Raw genomic sequence first — 18,752 nt, forward strand, 5'->3', positions numbered from 1 at the left:
AGGTGTGAGCTGGGCGTTTTTGCTTTTCACCGATAATGGAAAATGAAATCGCCCAGCTCAAAAACGAATAAATGCAAGGCATTTGTTCGTGGGAGGGGCCAGGATTCATAGTGCACTGGTCCCCCTCACATGCCAGGACACCAACCGGGCACCCTAGGGGGCACTTTTACAAAAACAAAAAAAAAGGTAAAAGAGCTCCCAGGTGCATAGCACCCTTCCCTTGGGTGTTGAGCCCCCCAAATCCCCCTCAAAACCCACTGCCCACAAGTCTACACCAGTACTATAGCCCTAAGCGGTGAAGGGGGGCACCTACATGTGGGTACAGGGGGTTTGGGGGGGGGTTGGACGACTAGTAGCATTAAGCAGCACAATTGTAACAGGTAGGGGGGGGATGGGCCTGGGTCCACCTGCCTGACGTCCACTGCACCCCCTAACAACTGTTCCAGGGACCTGCATACTGCTGCTTGGGAGGAGGGTATGACATTTGAGGGTGAAAGTAAAAAGTTGTGAAACATCATTTGTTGTGGTGGGAGGGGGTTAGTGACCACTGGGGGAGTCAGGGGAGGTCATCCCCGACTCCCTCTGGGGGTCATCTGGTCATTTAGGGCACTTTTTGGGGCCTTATTCGTCAAAAAACAGGGTCCAGGAAAAGTGCCCTAAATTCTAGCTACAAACGCATCCATTATCGGCGAAGGGCGCCCATCTCTGTTCGGGTGATAACCACGCCCCAGTTCCGCCTTCACCACGCCTCCGACACTCCCCCGTCAACTTTGTCCGCATCCGCGACGGAGTGCAGTTGAAAGCGTCCAAAGTTCGGCTTTCGATTATGCCGCTTTATTTGTTTTTGTGAGAAGAACGCCCATCTCCCGATTTAGGTCGGAACTTGGGCGTTATTCTCGTTCGATTATAAGCAGGCTGGTGGAATTGGAAAAGGTGCAGCGAAGGGCTACTAAAATGATAACGGGGATGGGACGACTTCCCTATGAAGAAAGACTAAGGAGGCTAGGGCTTTTCAGCTTGGAGAAGAGACGGCTGACGGGAGACATGATAGAGGTATATAAAATAATTAGTGGAGTAGAACAGGTGGATGTGAAACGTCTGTTCACGCTTTCCAAAAATACTAGGACTAGGGGGCACGCGATGAAACTACAGTGTAGTAAATTTAAAACAAATCGGAGAAAATGTTTCTTCACCCAACACGTAATTAAACTCTGGAATTCGTTGCCGGAGAATGCGGTGAAGGCGGTTAGCTTGGCAGAGTTTAAAAGGGGGTTGGACGGTTTCCTAAAGGACAAGTCCATAAACCGCTACTAAATGTACTTGGGAAAAAATCCACAATTCCAGGAATAACATGTATAGAATGTTTGTACATTTGGGAAGCTTGCCAAGTGCCCTTGGCCTGGATTGGCCGCTGTCGTGGACGGGATGCTGGGCTCGATGGACCCTTGGTCTTTTCCCAGTGTGGCATTACTTATGTACTTATGTACATTGTTAACAAAGTTAATGGAGAGCATGGTATCCAAACAACTTGTGGAATACTTGGATAAAGTTTCCATCATACATGTTTCTCAATCCAGTTTTCGCTCCCTATACAGTACTGAAATGGTATTGGTTACCCTTATATCCAAGTTTAAACAACAAATTGCTGCTGGAAAGAATATACTCCTTTTGCAATTCGATATGTCCAGTGCATTTGAGATGATTGACCATAACATCTTGGTGCATCTTTTGGACTATTTCGGAATAGGTGGATCTGTACTTGAATGGTTCAAGGGTTTCCTCTCACTTACATCCTATCGTGTGAAAGTAAACTCAACTTTATCTTCTTCATGGAATGCAGCTTGCGGAGTCCCTCAAGGATCACCACTGTCCCCCATACTATTTAACATAATGATGACCCCCATTAGCTAATGCCCTATCCAGACTAGGCTTAAATCCTTTTATTTACCCAGACGACGTAACAATATATATACCTTTCAGTAAGAACTTGGATGAAATTACCAATCAAATTACTTTTGGATTGACCACAATGGAAAAATGGGCAAATTCCTTCCATCTGAAATTAAACGCCGAGAAGACCCACTGTCTCATTTTATCATCTCAATATAACAAATATAATCCTACCACTTTAAATACCTCCAACCTTTCATTGCCAATCTCGGACAGTTTGAAACTTCTAGGGATCACAATAGATCGATATTTAACATTAGAGACTCAAGTAACCAACACCACAAACAGAATGTTTTACTCAATGTGGAGACTCAAACGACTAAAACCTTTTTTTCCCTGTCAAGACTTCCGCAATTTGATACAATCCATGGTCTTGAGCCAGACAGATTACTGCAACGCTATATATGCAGGATGCAAAGAACAACTACTCAAGAAATTACAAATGGCCCAAAATACTGTGGCAAGACTGATATTTAGAAAATCTAAATTTGAATCTGCAAAACCACTTAGAGAAATTCTGCATTGGCTCCCTATAAAAGAACGAATAGCCTTTAAAATATGTACATTAATCCACAGAATAATCTACGGTGAGGTAGCAGAATACATGCCTGAATTGGTTGATTTACCACCCAGAAACAGAACCAGTTCCTCGCGATCATATCTGAACTTACATTACCCAGACTGTAATGGCTTAAAGTATAAATCAATTCATGCCTCAAACTTCACTTACATTGGCACTCAACTGTGGAACGCCTTACCCAAATTAACAAAAACTACCCAGAACTACCTAAACTTTAGGAAATCATTGAAAACAGTATTTTTTAAGAAGGTTTATTCCCCAGGTTCAACATAATCAGAATTATCCCTTACTATTATAAGATCCAATGGATTCTAATTACACCTTATTATCTTCTTATTTACTACTGATTGTTAATTATATCCTACTTCAATACCCATCGCTGTTCAACTGTTATTCTGCTCAACTTACAAAAAAAAAACTGTACTTCTTGCATTGTAACTTACTACAGTATTAATGTAAGCCACTTTGAGCCTGCGATCAGTGGGAAAAGGTGAGATACAAATGTGATAAATAAAATAAAAAAATAAAAATAAATTTGCTGATGACACTAAGTTATTCAAAGTCGTTAAATCGTGGGAGGATTGTGAAAAATTACAAGAGGACCTTACGAGACTGGGAGACTGGGCGTCTAAATGGCAGATGACGTTTAATGTGAGCAAGTGCAAAGTGATGCATGTGGGAAAGAGGAACCCGAATTATAGCTACATCATGCAAGGTTCCACGTTAGGAGTCACGGACCAAGAAAGGGATCTAGGTGTCGTCGTTGAAGATACGTTGAAACCTTCTGCTCAGTGTGCTGCTGCGGCTAAGAAAGCAAATAGAATGTTAGGTATTATTAGGAAAGGAATGGAAAACAAAAATGAGGATGTTATAATGCCTTTGTATCGCTCCATGATGCGACCGCACCTTGAATTATGTTCAATTCTGGTCACCGCATCTCAAAAAAGATATAGTGGAATTAGAAAAGGTGCAGAGAAGGGCGACAAAAATGATAAAGGGGATGGGAAGACTTCCCTATGAGGAAAGGCTAAAGCGGCTAGGGCTCTTCAGCTTGGAGAAAAGGCGGCTGAGAGGAGACATGATAGAGGTCTATAAAATAATAAGTGGAGTTGAATGGGTAGATGTGAAGCGTCTGTTCACGTTTTCCAAAAATACTAGGACTAGGGGGCATGCGATGAAGCTACAATGTTGTAAATTTAAAACAAATCGGAGAAAATGTTTCTTCACTCAACGTGTAATTAAACTCTGGAATTCGTTGCCAGAGAATGTGGTAACGGCGGTTCGCTTAGCAGAGTTTAAAAAAGGTTTGGACGGCTTCCGAAAGGAAAAGTCCATAGCCCGTTATTAAATGGACTGGGGAAAATCCACTATTTCTGGGATAAGCAGTATAAAATGTTTTGTATATTTTTGGGATCTTGTCAGGTATTTGTGACCTGTATTGGCCACTGTTGGAAACAGGATGCTGGGTTCGATGGACCTTTTGGTCTTTCCCAGTATGGCAATACTTATGTACTTGTGTACATGAATGTTAGGAAGTGGCTCAGAGGATTATTTCAAGAGTGGAGCACTCTCTTAATAGATCTTTTTGCCACTCCAAAGAACAAGAAATCACCTTAGTTCTATTCCAGAATATGGAAATACAGCAAACCAGCCTCTCACACCTACCTTCTAGATTGGGTGGAGGGTCTCCTCCAGTAACCCCGATAATGAAAACCCTCCTGAAACTCAGACAGGACCAGGGAGCCATGATTCTCAGAGCTCCATTTTGGCTGAGGAAAGTGTGATTCCCTTTTCTTCTGGAACTTTCCACAACAAGAACCCAACACTTATCAGGCTTATTTTCGAAAGAGAAGGGTGCCCATCTTTCGACACAAATCGGGAGATGGGTGTCTTTCTCCCAGGGTCACCCAAATCGGCATAACCGAAAGCCGATTTTGGGCATCCTCAACTGCTTTCCGTCGCAGGGACGACCAAAGCTCACAGGGGCATGTTGGAAGCATAGCGAAGGCGGGACTGGGGCGTGCTTAACACATGAGCGTCCTCGGCCGATAATGGAAAAAAAGAAGGGCGTCCCTTACAAACACTTGGCCGACTTTACTTGGTCCTTTTTTTTTTAACGACCAAGCCACAAAAATGTACCCTAAATGACCAGATGACCACCGGAGGGAATCGGGGATGACCTCCCCCTACTCCCCCAGTGGTCACTAACCCCCTCCCACCCTGAAAAAAATTTTTTTTATATATTTTGCCAGCCTCTATGCCAGCCTCAAATATCATACCCAGCTCCATGACAGAAGTATTCAGGTCCCTGGAGCAGTCTTAGCGGGTACTGCAGTGCACTTCAGGCAGGCGGACCCAGGCCCATCCCCCCCCCCACCTGTTAAACTTGTGGTGGTAAATATGAGCCCTCCAAAACCCACCACAAACCCACTGTACCCACATCTAGGTGCCCCCTTCATCCCTAAGGGCTATGGTAGTGGTGTACAGTTGTGGAGAATGGGTTTTTAGTGGGGGGGGGGGGGGTTGGGGGGCTCAGCACACAAGGTAAGGGAGCTATAAACCTGGGAGCTTTTTCTGAAATCCACTGCAGTGCCCCCTAGAGTGCCCGGTTGGTGTCCTGGCATGTCAGTGGGACCAGTGCACTACAAATGCTGGCTCCTCCCACAACCAAATGGCTTGGATTTGGTAGTTTCTGAGATGGGCGTCCTCGGTTTCCATTATCGCCGAAAATCGGGGACGACCATCTCTAAGGTCGACCTAAATGTTCAGATTTGGGTGTGCCGACCGTATTATCTAAACGAAAGATGGTCGCCCATCTTGTTTCGATAATACGGGTTTCCTTGCCCCTTCACGGGGACGTCCTGCGAGGACACCCTCAGGAAAACTTGGGCACCCTGTTCGATTATGCTCCTCTACATCTTATTTGAATTTGCCAGACAATGTTTCACAAGAGAATTTGAGGTCCTACAGTTTAAGTGGAGAAGGTTTGGTGGCTGGTGTGATGGAAGGGCTCTAGACCCTTTTTCCTGTCCCATACTGAATACCTTCTACATCTATCTGAGTCAGATTTGAAAACCAACTCTGTTAGAGTACACCTTAGTGCAACTGGTGCTTATCAACATCATTTAGAAGAAAAACCCATCTCTGTACTGCTTATAGTTTGCTTTATGTGGGCCTTTCTTCCACTGAAGCCTCCCATCAAGCCTCTTGAAATTTTATGGGACCTCAACGTGGTGTTATCCCAGGTGATAAAAGCTCCTTTTAAGCCATTTGATACCTGTGAAGTGAAGTGCCTGACCTAGAAGATCCACTTTGAGGTGGTGGTAATGTCAGTACCCAGTGAAAGTGAGCTTCAGGTTTTAGTAACTGATCCACCTTATACTAAGTCCTACAACAACTGAGTGGTTCTGCATACTCATCCTAAGTTCCTTCCTAAGGTAGTGTTGGATTTCTATCTGATTGATCTGATTTCTATCTTATTGTCCTACCAACATTTTTCCCCAAACCTCATGCCCACTCAAGATTGCAAAACAGCCTTGGCCTTCTTTTTGGCACACACTAGAGCCCCTAGAAGATACACTCAGCTTTGTGTTTCTTCTGACACTAACAAGATCAAAAAACACACTCTATCCAATTGGTAGGAGAACTGCATTTCCTTCATTTATGCCCAGGCAGGCTTAACTCTTGAGGATCATGTTACAGCTCATAACATCAGAGCTATGACTGTGTGGGTAGCCCACTTGAGGTCAGCCTCCATGGAGGAAATCTGGAGGGCTGCAATATGGACATCCGTTCATACATTTACATCCCAATAGTGTTTAGAGAAAGACTCTTGATGCAACAGTAGGTTTGCCCAGAATCTCTTTGTAGATTAGAATCCAACTCCAACTCCCAAGGTCCATTTTCTTTTCTGTTCCAGGCTGTCTTCCAAAATTAAAAAAGAGAGAAAGAGAAAAAGAATATTTGCCACCAAAAAGATGTTGGTATCTGTCTGCTGTGGTACCTCATTTCTAATTACTGCTTTTTCTATTGAAGGCAGCCTGTAGCTAGGGAGTCCTACATTGTAAGGACTTACTATCCTGCTTGTCCTGGAGAAAACCAAGTTATTTACCTATAGCAGGTGTTCTATCTGAACATCAAGATAGAAGCCCTCATATACCCTCCCACCTCCCCAAGTTGCTATATTCTACTCTAACTGAATAAAAAAAAACTGAGGTGGTCCCGTATAACTGCGGCAGGCAGAAAGTGGCATGCATGCTTGGTAAGGCAGTTCAAAATCTACTAGTCATTACTAAGCTGGAATAGCTTCCAACACAGATTCCATTGGTGATATCAACCATGCTGTCCATGGAGACTACTTGCTACAGGTAAGTAACTTTGCCTACTAATATGAATTAACTAAAAAAAAACTTAGTGCAGGTTAATAAACAGCTTTAATAATTTGAGAACTGTACCCCCATATGCACTGCATGGCCAAAACATATAAAGCAGCATTGTTCCATACATGGCTGTTCTCATAGGCTCAAAGAAGCACCCAAAAAACTTTGAGAGAACTTAATGGGAACATTTATATCTAATAAAGTTAACAATACACAGTTAAATATTATATGCCTTCTCTACACAGCCCATATCATATAGTATAATAGTAGCTAAATGTTCTTGAAACCTCACCATTAGTGAGGTCATTATGGTTACATAACAGCAGTGGGTCCTCAAACTGTCATGTATCAAAGAGACCGAATCTTTTCATTTTTGCATGCAAGCTTTGTTTTGTTTTTCCTTTTTTAAATAAGTTGATTTTTGGGAATGAATCAGACCAAGATTCACTCATAGCCATGTGTGTGACTGCTTAAAAGGCACAGAAGAGGAAAAAAACTCAAAGTTTGAAGTTAAATTAATTTACAAGCAAAGTTCTGGGTAAACGAGGTGAGAATCTGAATAATCACCCTTACCTTAGGCTTGAAGCCCACGACCCTGTTGAGCTTAATAATGACACATGGTTTCCCAGAACTATAGCCATAAGTAGTATCTGACAGGCCAGAGCAGTTTCCCAGCCATTTACGATTGAATGTGCATACTTTCTTCAGCCCTTGTACACTTGAGTCTTTTCTTTCTATGTACTCACTCGGTTCCCCTGAAAATCCAGAAATCATAGTCAGGTACATGACAGAATGCTTTAGTCATTTTTGCATGGCACCAATAAGTACGTACCTCCTCATTCTACAACAGGTTGCTTAAATTTAAACACCTTTTGCACACTTAAATTTACAGAATACTGCTATCCATGTGGGTAAGTGTACACATCTAATATAATAAAACGCACCGTGAACGTTCTGAAGACAACGTTCTGTGAAGCCATGAAGCCATCTGACGTCACTCCCAGGCTGAAGGGTTCGTGGATTCGTGGTGTGAAGCCTTCAAGCCAGCCAGCCGTCTCTGCCCCGCCCTCGCGTCAAACGTCATGACGTCGAGGGCGGAAAAAAAAAACCCAAACAAATCCGGAAGCAAAGCGTCAGGGAAGGAGCCGGCGCTCCAGACGTCTAGCCTTCCCTTCGCTGTGTTCCGCCTTCTTCTGACGTCAAAAGAAGGCGGAACACAGCGAAGAGAAAGCTAGACGTCGGGAGCACCGCCTCCTTCCCTGACGCTTCGCTGCTGGAACCGCCACGGAGATAAATTTAAAAAGAAGAAAAAAAACAAAAAGGGATGCATGGATGCGAAGGGGGGGGGGGGGGGGGGAAGAGGGCGGGCCAGGCTGGGACATGGGAGAGAGAGGAGCATGGATGCGAGGGGGGGTCATGGAAGGGAGAGAGGGGACTTGCTGGAAAAGGATGAATGGAGGCGGCAGGGGACAGAGGAGCATGGATGGGCATGGATTGGGAGGGCAGGGCTCAGGGAGAGAGGGGAATTGCTGGAAAGGGATGAATGGAGGGGGCAGGGGACAGAGGAGCATGGATGGGCATGGATTGGGAGGGCAGAACTCAGGGAGAGAGGGAAATTGCTGGATAGGAATGAATAGAGGGGACAGATGGGCATGGATGGATATGGATTGCAGGGCAGGCCTCAGGGAGAGAGGGGAATTGCTGGATAGGGATGAATGGAGGGGCCAGGTGACAGAGGAGCATGGATGGGCATGGATTGGAAGGGCAGGACTCAGGGAGAGGGGAATTGCTAGATAGGGATGAATGGAGGGGACAGATGGGCATGGATGGATATGGATTGCAGGGCAGGGCTCAGGCAGAGAGGGGAATTGCTGGATAGGGATGAATGGAGGGGGCAGGTGACAGAGGAACATGGATGGCCATGGATTGGGAGGGCAGGGCTCAGGGAGAGAGGGGAATTGCTGGAAAGGGATGAATGGAGGGGGCAGGGGACAGAGGAGCATGGATGGGCATGGATTGGGAGGGCAGGGCTCAGGGAGAGAGGGGAATTGCTGGATAGGGATGAATGGAGGGGACAGATGGGCATGGATGGATATGGATTGCAGGGCAGGCCTCAGGGAGAGAGGGGAATTGCTGGATAGGGATGAATAGAGGGGACAGGTGACAGAGGAGCATGGATGGGCATGGATTGGAAGGGCAGGACTCAGGGAGAGGGGAATTGCTGGATAGGGATGAATGGAGGGGACAGATGGGCATGGATGGATATGGATTGCAGGGCAGGCCTCAGGGAGAGAGGGGAATTGCTGGATAGGGATGAATGGAGGGGCCAGGTGACAGAGGAGCATGGATGGGCATGGATTGGAAGGGCAGGACTCAGGGAGAGGAGAATTGCTGGATAGGGATGAATAGAGGGGACAGGTGACAGAGGAGCATGGATGGGCATGGATTGGAAGGGCAGGACTCAGGGAGAGGGGAATTGCTGGATAGGGATGAATGGAGGGGACAGATGGGCATGGATGGATATGGATTGCAGGGCAGGCCTCAGGGAGAGAGGGGAATTGCTGGATAGGGATGAATGGAGGGGCCAGGTGACAGAGGAGCATGGATGGGCATGGATTGGAAGGGCAGGACTCAGGGAGAGGGGAATTGCTGGATAGGGATGAACGGAGGGGACAGATGGGCATGGATGGATATGGATTGCAGGGCAGGCCTCAGGCAGAGAGGGGAAATGCTGGATAGGGATGAATGGAGGGGGCAGGTGACAGAGTAACATGGATGGCCATGGATTGGGAGGGCAGGGCTCAGGGAGAGAGGGGAATTGCTGGAAAGGGATGAATGGAGGGGGCAGGGGACAGAGGAACATGGATGGGCATTGATTGGGAGGGCAGGGCTCATGGAGAGAGGGGAATTGCTGGAAAAGGATGGATGGAGGGGGCAGGGGACAGATGGCCATGGATTGGGAGGGCACGGCTCACACTCTCTCTCATATACAATGTCTTTCTGACTCTCACTCTCACACACTCTGTCTCACACTGTATCACATTCACTCTCTATGTGCCACACAGTCACTCACACACTCGCTTGGTCTCATACACTCACTCTCACAGAGAATCTGTGTCTCACACACACTCTCTCTCTCTCTCCCACACACACACACTCTCTCTCACACTGTGTCTCACATACACACTTGCACACACTGTCATTCTAACACACACACTCTCTCACAAACACACTCACACCCAGACTCACTCTCTCACACACTCACACTTTCACTCTGACTCTCAAACAGTCACTCTCACATACACTCTCCCAAACATACACACTCCGAGGAAAACCTTGCTAGCGCCCGTTTCATTTGTGTCAGAAACGGGCCTTTTTTACTAGTATGTGTATAAACGGCAGGATGGTGCCTAAGTGTTATTCTATAATTGCACACTAAAATGGAAAAGCACATAATTGGTACAGGAGCATGGGCAGGGCCGATATTTATGTGGACTACTTACAGAATACTGTAAGCTAAGCATGTAAATGTCACATTTAGACTATCATTTACACAAACCATAGACTTGTTTTAAATGTTCATGCCTAAATTTTGGTACATTAATGCGGCTTTATGCTAATATTCTATAAGAACATTTAACAAGTATAAGTGGTCTTATAGAATAGATTCATCACCCATGGTAATAGGCTGCCTAATTGGTGGCACCCTGTTAGAGAATAACCTCCATAAAAGCTAATTCTATAAAGGGGTGCATAAATAGTGAAGGTACTTACCTATAGCAGGTGTTCTCCGAGGACAGCAGGCTTTATATTCTCATAAGTGGGTGACGTCAACCCGCGTCGCCCAGTCAGGAATTTACCAAAACTAAATGAGAGCCTTATAGAATGCAAGACGCGCTCCACTGTGCATGCGCGAGTGCCTTCTTGCCCGCCACGAGAACGCGGTCTGCTCAGTTTAATACTATAGCAAAAATAAAGTAAAAAGAACAAAGGAGACAACTCCAAGGGGAGGTGGGAGGGACTATGAGAATATAAAGCCCGCTGTCCTCTGAGAACACCTGCCAGTTAAGTACCTTCGCTTTCTCCAAGGACAAGCAGTGGGGAATCCCTTGTATCCAGGCCCAACTGTCCCATTGGTCAATTGGGCCTCGCAACAGTGATGGCATAACACAGATTAACCTGAAACTATATACAATCTGAATGGAACTGCAGCCTGGAACAGAATAAAACGGGCCTAAGAGGGTGGAGTAGTAGCGTGATGTCAATGTGTGGACTGAAGACCATGTCGCAGCCTTGCAAATTTTGTCAATGGAGGCTGACCACAATTGGGATACCAAAGCAGCCATGGCTCTGACATTATGAGCTGTGACATGACCCTCTAGGGCCAGCCCAGCCTGAGCGTAAGTAAAAGAAATGCAAGCTGCTAGCCAATTAGAGATAAATACACAATCTCTAATTGGCTAGCAGCATAGGCACCCAGTATCAGGAATTCAGTGGCTCAAAAGGAGCTTTCATCAGCTGGGTGAGAACGACATTGAGATCCCGTGATACTGATGGAGGTTTGATAGAGGGCTTTGACAAAAGCAAACCTCTCATGAAGCAAACAACTAGAGGCTGTCCAGAGATGGGCTTACCCTCTACTCGTTGATGATCAGCACTAATTGCACTAAGGTGAACCCTTACGGAGTTGGTCTTGAGACCAGACGCTGAAAGGCGTAGAAGGTATTCAAGCAGGGTCTGTGTAGGGCAATCAAGGGGATCCAGGGCTTTGCTCTCAAACCAGATGGCAAACATCCTTCATTTGAAAGAATAGCACCTCTTAGTGGAGTCTTTCCTGGAAGCCAGCAAGACCCGGGAGACACCCTCCGAAAGACCCAAGGAACCAAATTCTAGGCTCTCAACATCCAAGCTGTGAGAGCCAGAGACTGGAGGTTGGGATGAAGAAGAGACCCCTTGTTCTGCGTGATGAGGATCAGAAAACAATCCAATCTCCACGGTTCTTCGGAGGATAACTCCAGAAGAAGAAGGAACTATATCTGCCACAGTCAGTACAGCGCAATCAGAATCATGGTTCTTGCTTGAGTTTCAACAAAGTCTTCCCCACTAGAGGTACAGGAGGATACCAGTTGAGGGGGAAGGCATCTGACACTAGTCTGTCATAGGCCTGAAGCCTGGAACAGAACTGAGGGACCTTGTGGTTGAGCTGATTGGGAAAAAGATCCACCGAGGGGGTGCTCCATGCCTGGAAGATCTTGTGGGCAATGCCCATATTGACAGACCACTTGTGTGATTTCATTATCCTGCTCAGTCTGTCAGCCAGGGTGTTGTTTTTGCTCGCCAGATAAGTGGCACGAAGGAACATGCCATGACGGCAAACCCAATGCCACATCTGGACGGTCTCCTAACACAGAGGGTGTGATCCGGTGCTCCTGCTTGTTGGTGTAATACATTGCAATCTGATTGTCTGTTTGAATAAGAACAATTTGGTGAGACAGCCAATCTCTGAAAGCCTTTAGAGAATAACAGATCGCCTGGAGCTCCAGGAGATTGATCTGATTTGTTTCCTGGAAGGACTAAGTTTCTTGAGTGTGAAGCCCATCTACATGAGCACCCCATCCTAGGAGAGATGCATCCATCATCAGCAATTTTTGAAGCTGAGGATTTTGGAATGGAAGTCCCAGAGTCAAACTGCTGAATCGAATGGTCCTCCACTGAAGGGAGAGTACAAGATCTGGGACAATTGGATGACATCTTCCAGACTCCCTGTGGCTTGATACCACTCAGAAGCCAAGGTCCACTGAGCAGATCTCATGTGCGTAACATACACTGTGGAAGCCATGTGACCCAACAATCTCAACATCTGCTGAGCTGTGACCTGCTGAGAAGCACGAGCCTTGGATGCAAGTGCGAGAAGATTGTCTGCTCTCTTGTCTGGGAGGTAGGCTCGTACCATCCGAGTATTGAGCAGGGCTTCTATGAACTCCAATTGCTGGAGAGGGTAGAGATGAGACTTGTGGTATTTTAAAATGAACCCTAGTACCTCGAGCATCCGCATGGACTCCTGAGCACCCTCCTCCAAGGTGCTCTTAACCAGCCAACTATCGAGATATGGGAACACATGAACTCTCAGTCTGTGTAGCGATGCTGCAACTACCCCTAGACATTTGGTGAAGACCCTGGGAGGTGACGCGAGGCCAAAAGGCAACACGCGGTACTAAAAGCAGTGTGTTCCCAGCCAAAATCGAAGATAGTTCTGGTGGGCTGGAAGTATCAGGATATGAGTATATGCATCCTTTAACTCCAGGGAGCATAGTCAATCATTTTCTCGGACTAGGAATTTGTTCAGGGCTCTTAGGTCTAGGATGGGAGGCATCCCTCCTGTTTTCTTTTGCACGAGGAAGTACCTGGAAAGAATCCCTGCCCTTCTTCCCCTGGTGGAACGGGTTCGACGGCAAGGGCCTTCAGAAGGGTAGAGAGTTTCTCTGCAAGTACCTGCCTGTGTAGAGAGCTGAATGAATGAGCTCTTGGTGGGCAATTTGGAGGTTTGAGATACCAATTGAGGGCATATCCAAGACGAACTATTTGAAGAACCCACCAGTCGAAGGTTATAAGAGGCCACCTTTGGTGAAAAAATTTCAACCTCCCCCTGACCGGCAAGTTGTCTGGGATGGACACTTTTACTACGGCTATGCTCTGCTAGAGCCAGTCAAAAGCTTGTCCCTTGCTTTTCCTGAGGAGCAGCAGGAGCCTTAGGTGCACTGGGGTTAAGCCTGAGCAGGCTGGTGAGCTGAAGGGTTGTACCTATGCCTAGGATAGTAATAGGAACTCCTCCTTGGCTTGCCAAAAGTCCTCCTAAAGGAGAAGGCTGATGCAGAGGGCACCCGATGGGAGACAGAAGAGAAGGTATCAGTGTGTTTTTTTTATTTGGTCTGTGAACTCCTCAACCTTCTCCCCCGGCATTCCAACCTCTGCTGAACAGAATGTTCCAAGTCAGAAACACACAGCCATTATAGTCTGCACATTGCTATAGCTTGAGCAGAAATCCTGGATCCCTCATCAAAAGTCGTAAGTGCCCTGGCCAAAAACTTTCGACACGTCTTCTGTTGCTTGACCAACTGGCAAACTAACTCAGCCTACTCTGAAGGGTGCACATCAGCCAGGTCGGACAACTTGTGCACTGAGTTTCACAAGTAGACGCTCATGAAGAGCTCATAAGATTGTATAAGGGAAATAAACATTGATGCCTGGTACATCTTCCTCCCAATAGAATCAGGGTTCTAGCTGCTCTATCTGGGGGTGCCAAGGCATAGTCCCTGGAACTCCTGGCTCTTGTGCAAGCAGATTCCACCACCATGGAATTGTGACGCAACTGAGGCCTATCAAAACCAGGCATACTGTGGAGTCAATACTGGGGAACAAACTTCTTGGGGATGACAGAGACCAACAGAGGGGACTCCAAGTTCCTGGTGAGGATTTCCTTGAGTACCTCATGGAAAGGTGCAGTCACAGCCTCCTTAGGAAGAGACTGTAGTCCAGGACCTCAAGCATCTTGGCCCTGAGCTCATCCTCCACTTCCTAAGTAAATGGAATGGCATCAGCCATTTCCTTTACAAAAGATGTAAATGAAAGGCTCTCCGGAGCAGACTGTCTCCTTTTAGGTGGAGGTGAGGGTTCAGAGGGAATTCCATAGGGCTTGTCCGAAGAAAATTACCTTGGAGCCTCCTCTGAATCCCATTAGCGCTCCTCCTCTGTGTCAGAAAATATCTCCTGATGGGAGTGTCGAGACCAAACCTGCCTCGATGCAGAGGAACCACATCCTTGAGAACAGCGTTGAGAAGCCGGCTCCTGCCTCGACTCTGGTGAAGCTTCCTCCACTGATGACAAGTGAATGCCGGCTTGGGTGGCAGTCGACACTGGTGCCGCATGTGGCATCGGTGTCGAAGACTGCACTGAGGCTGACGGCCAGGCAGGGCTGCAACGGGAAGCAGAGTAGGCGCAAGCACCCCAGATACCGATTCACACTGTTGTACGAGGCCATCCAGCAGCTCAGGGAGCAAGGCCTGGATGTGCTCATCGAGGGTCGACACCAGAAAAAGCTGGGGTGCCGGCTTATGAGCAGGTAGAAGAACCGCTGGGGTCGACGCAGGAGCTAGATGTTGGCTGCTGGGAGACCTCACATTGGCATCTCCTGTATGGAGGGGGATCCGTCCTTCCAGTGCCGACGCTTCCCAGGTGCCGAATCCTTCAACTCTCTGGAGCTCCTGGCACCATGGGTTGAAGAGGATCAATGATGATGCTTCTTGGCCTTCGCCCGAAGCATATCACAGGGGCTCCTCTGTGCCGATGAGGACGACGTCAAATCCACACATTGCCTCAGGGTCAGGTCCAACAATGGACTGTCCCAGGGGCCCTGAACAGCAGGAGGCCTTGAGGCAGGTGGAGACCCACTTAATGCTTCACTACTCCCAGCGTCTAAGCAGCCATGCTTACCGATGTTCTTGATGCCGGTGCTACACTCAACATCAATGCAGATGCTGACGTCGAGGAACCAGACTTGGCTCCAAAACTCGTCTCTTGTTGAGCCTCTCTGGAAACCTGAGTCCTTTTCTTCATTCAAAGACACAGTTAGTGGAGCTGTGGTCAGGCCCAAGATACTGCAGAGACCAAAAATTGGTGTATTTTACAAAGACTCTCCGATTGCACCAGGTACAGCACTTGAAACCACTGGGAACTTTCGTGGACATGGAAGGAAAAACTTCATCTGCTAAATTAAACGATGCAATGGTGCCTGAAAAACAGGAAAGGCACAGAAAAAGAAAGGGAAAGTTCGTGACTGAAGTCAAGGCCTAAAAGTGGCCTGATGATGACGGAAAATAAAAGGAAACTTAAAATCAGGTAAGATCACTAAAAAATTAAAGGAAACTTAAAGGAAGGAGGTTCCAACAATAAGAACACAATAAATGATGAAAAAATAAATGAAAAATAGCCAAAAGGCACAAAAAAATCTCTCTAGGACCGAGCAACGCAAGTAGACGATAAAAAAACACACCTTCTGCTCACCGTGGAAAAAGAAGAACTGAGGAAACTGCGCTCTCACGATGCGCTCCACAAAGATCTCATTTAGCTTTGGTAAATTCCAGACCAGGCGACGCGGGTCGACGTCACCCACTTTTGAGAATTATAAGCCTGCTTGTCCCAGAGAAAGGCATCTACTTTTCCTTATAGACTAATAACATACAGTGTCAAAAATGCACCTATATTATAGGTGTAATCACTTACACAGCAATAGAGCTGGTGTTAATTGTTATGCTTAGATTTTTTTTTAAATCATGCGTACGCTATAGTAATTTATAAGAAACATGTAAATGTGTACCCCGCCCAAAAGCCACATGTGAATGCCCACCTGTAAAGTGTGCGCCATCACATCAAGGCGTGTACTTAAAGAATACTGCTTAGCCAGGAACTGCTCATTTACATGAATAAGGGTTCACATGTACATGTAAATGGCTTGAATACCTGAATTTATTTGCATTCTTACCACCTAAATTTAGGTGACACCTTAAAGAATTATCCCCATACATTGTAGAACCAATTGATTTCTCCTCTAAACTCTTGCATCCATCTAATTCTGTCTGATGAGATAAAATACTTTTTGGAGGAAGGGAAGAGTCTTTTCTCCCCTCCTACACTAGCATTCTCTCTATATTGTTTGATGGATTCTCCGGACAACACAGGTTCCTCTTCACTGGATGAGGACTATAGAAGAACTCTAACTGCACTGGTCTCCACTGACAATACATACTGCAGCTGAATAATGGGATTGGCCCAGAACACTAATCCTTCAGATCACAGTGTATCTGTAATCAAAGATATACAGGCTCAAATACAAGCATGTATCGCATATGTGTGCATACAAACTGGGTATACAAGGAACAAATTTGTAAAGCTTTTTCCATGTGTAAAGCATGTTATATATGTAGTAAATGGCCCTCATAAAATTGAATGGAGTGTTCATGCTAGTAGGTGCACTGCAAGGTTGCACCCACTTTTATGCCATCTGTGGTTAGGCATAGTTTAGGTAGAGTTGCAAATTACAAATATCTTATAAAATATGTGCATGCATACATTTACACCTTTGGAGCAGGATACTGAATGAGAGAAAGTATATAAAAACTGGGGTTTGCAAATCAGAATTAATTCTACAATATAAAACCAATGTGCACTCCCCAGAGTTGACTTATATTGTTCCATATTTGACCATGTCAAAATGGATGGTTCGTTCTATTTGTTGACACTAGCATGTTTTAAATCTGCATTCAGAATTTAAAATTCACACTATTATTGCATATTAGGGAAGTAAGAATGTGGAGGAATCTGAAACAAATTTGAGAATGTTCGATCTATGTCATCCAAGATGGGTCACTACCTGTATGGCCATTGTCAATGGTGCACTTTCACCAAAGAGGTAGATTGGTGGCAGTGTCCAAAAGGTTAACACTACAGTCATAATTAATTGTTGACTGATTTTAACTCAGACTATGTCATTTATATTATAATATGCCCATGTGATTTAATATATGTAGGGCAAACTTCATCTTGGATCCTGGACTGCAGTGGAGGGGGACCACTGCTGCCTAGGACCACTAATATGGGTCATCTACACACCAGGTAGGTCCCTGGGGAGAGGGTGGGGGAGGGGAGGGCTCTAGGAGATTTAAACTTTTGTATCCAAGATGAGGTTTTGTGTGGGAGGATTGGAACACTGGGGGGGGTCCAAGAGGGGCATCAGAACATGGGGAGGGGTCAGGTGACAGCTTGATATGGGCTCAGAACTCTTGATGTGGGGAGGGAGGTGTCAGGTGACAGCTTGAGCCAATATAAACCCTATATAGCTTGAGCCAATATAAACCCTATGTTGCTATTTCACAACATATATATCCATGTGCTACCAAGTAGATGTTTAGGTGCCTGCTTTTCCCCATCTATATTTTACAACGTTGTTTACATTCTAAAATAGAAGTTCCAGCTGCATGTAGCTCGCTCATAGATGTCCACTTCACAATGTATTTTAGAACAGGCTCTATGTTGGCAGATCCTGTTCTAAAATATTAGCAGAACTTCAAACATCCCAGCCTGAGCATCTCATTTCCAATTTAAATGTCCTTTCTAAAATGCCAATGAATAAAAGAGGCCAATGAATAATGCAAACAAAATGCCAGAACTTACATCCGCAGTCTTCAAAATCTTTTGTTTCAGTTTGCTTCTCATTGTCATACATCTTTACGAAATTGTCAATGCTGTCTATATATGTTTGATAGGTTTTAGAATCAGACACAGTGAAGGAAATTTCTGTCTTAGATGCTCGGGGCACCTGAGTGAGTCCTGGTAGAATGGAAAAAGAAAATTCATTAATAATGATTATTGGTATCAAAAATACTTCCTAAAAAGAGGTTTATTTATAGTACTCAGGTCATAATCTAAACCAATTTTTTTTCACTATTTGTTAAACAGGGGCCACACTGGCAAAAAAACCCCCCAAAAACAAAAACCTCACTGTAACAGGGCAAAGTTGCTAGTGCACAGCAACCTGGGCAATGAAGTAGGGAAAGGTTCCTTTCAAATTATGCAGACAGTTCATGTACTCAGAGCAACATGTATAATGAAAATGAAGTTACCCCAAACTCTCTCTCCCATGCTAGTGAACCCTCCCCAGCACTTTCCCCCAGTCAGCTACCAATATCCAGATTTCTTCACCTTCCCTGGACCACCTTTTCCAGCACGGCATGGCTCTCAGTGAGTTTGAGACATACGAAAGGAAATTCTATAAATTGACACCTAAAGAT

General features: G+C 45.7%; 1 protein-coding gene across 1 annotated transcript in view; it reads right to left on the reverse strand.

Annotated features, from left to right (window-relative positions):
* ATP1B1 (ATPase Na+/K+ transporting subunit beta 1) overlaps nucleotides 1-18,752 on the reverse strand; it is a 204,621-nt gene that overhangs the window by 93,268 nt on the left and 92,601 nt on the right. The window contains exons 3-4 of the mRNA XM_030203851.1: nucleotides 18,136-18,291; nucleotides 7,483-7,664 (exon numbers count right to left, since the gene is read on the reverse strand). Of these exons, the coding sequence (XP_030059711.1) occupies nucleotides 7,483-7,664; nucleotides 18,136-18,291 (338 nt within the window). The remainder of the gene's footprint in view (nucleotides 1-7,482; nucleotides 7,665-18,135; nucleotides 18,292-18,752) is intronic.

Source organism: Microcaecilia unicolor, chromosome 5, assembly GCF_901765095.1.
Source record: "Microcaecilia unicolor chromosome 5, aMicUni1.1, whole genome shotgun sequence".
Taxonomy (NCBI): domain Eukaryota; kingdom Metazoa; phylum Chordata; class Amphibia; order Gymnophiona; family Siphonopidae; genus Microcaecilia; species Microcaecilia unicolor.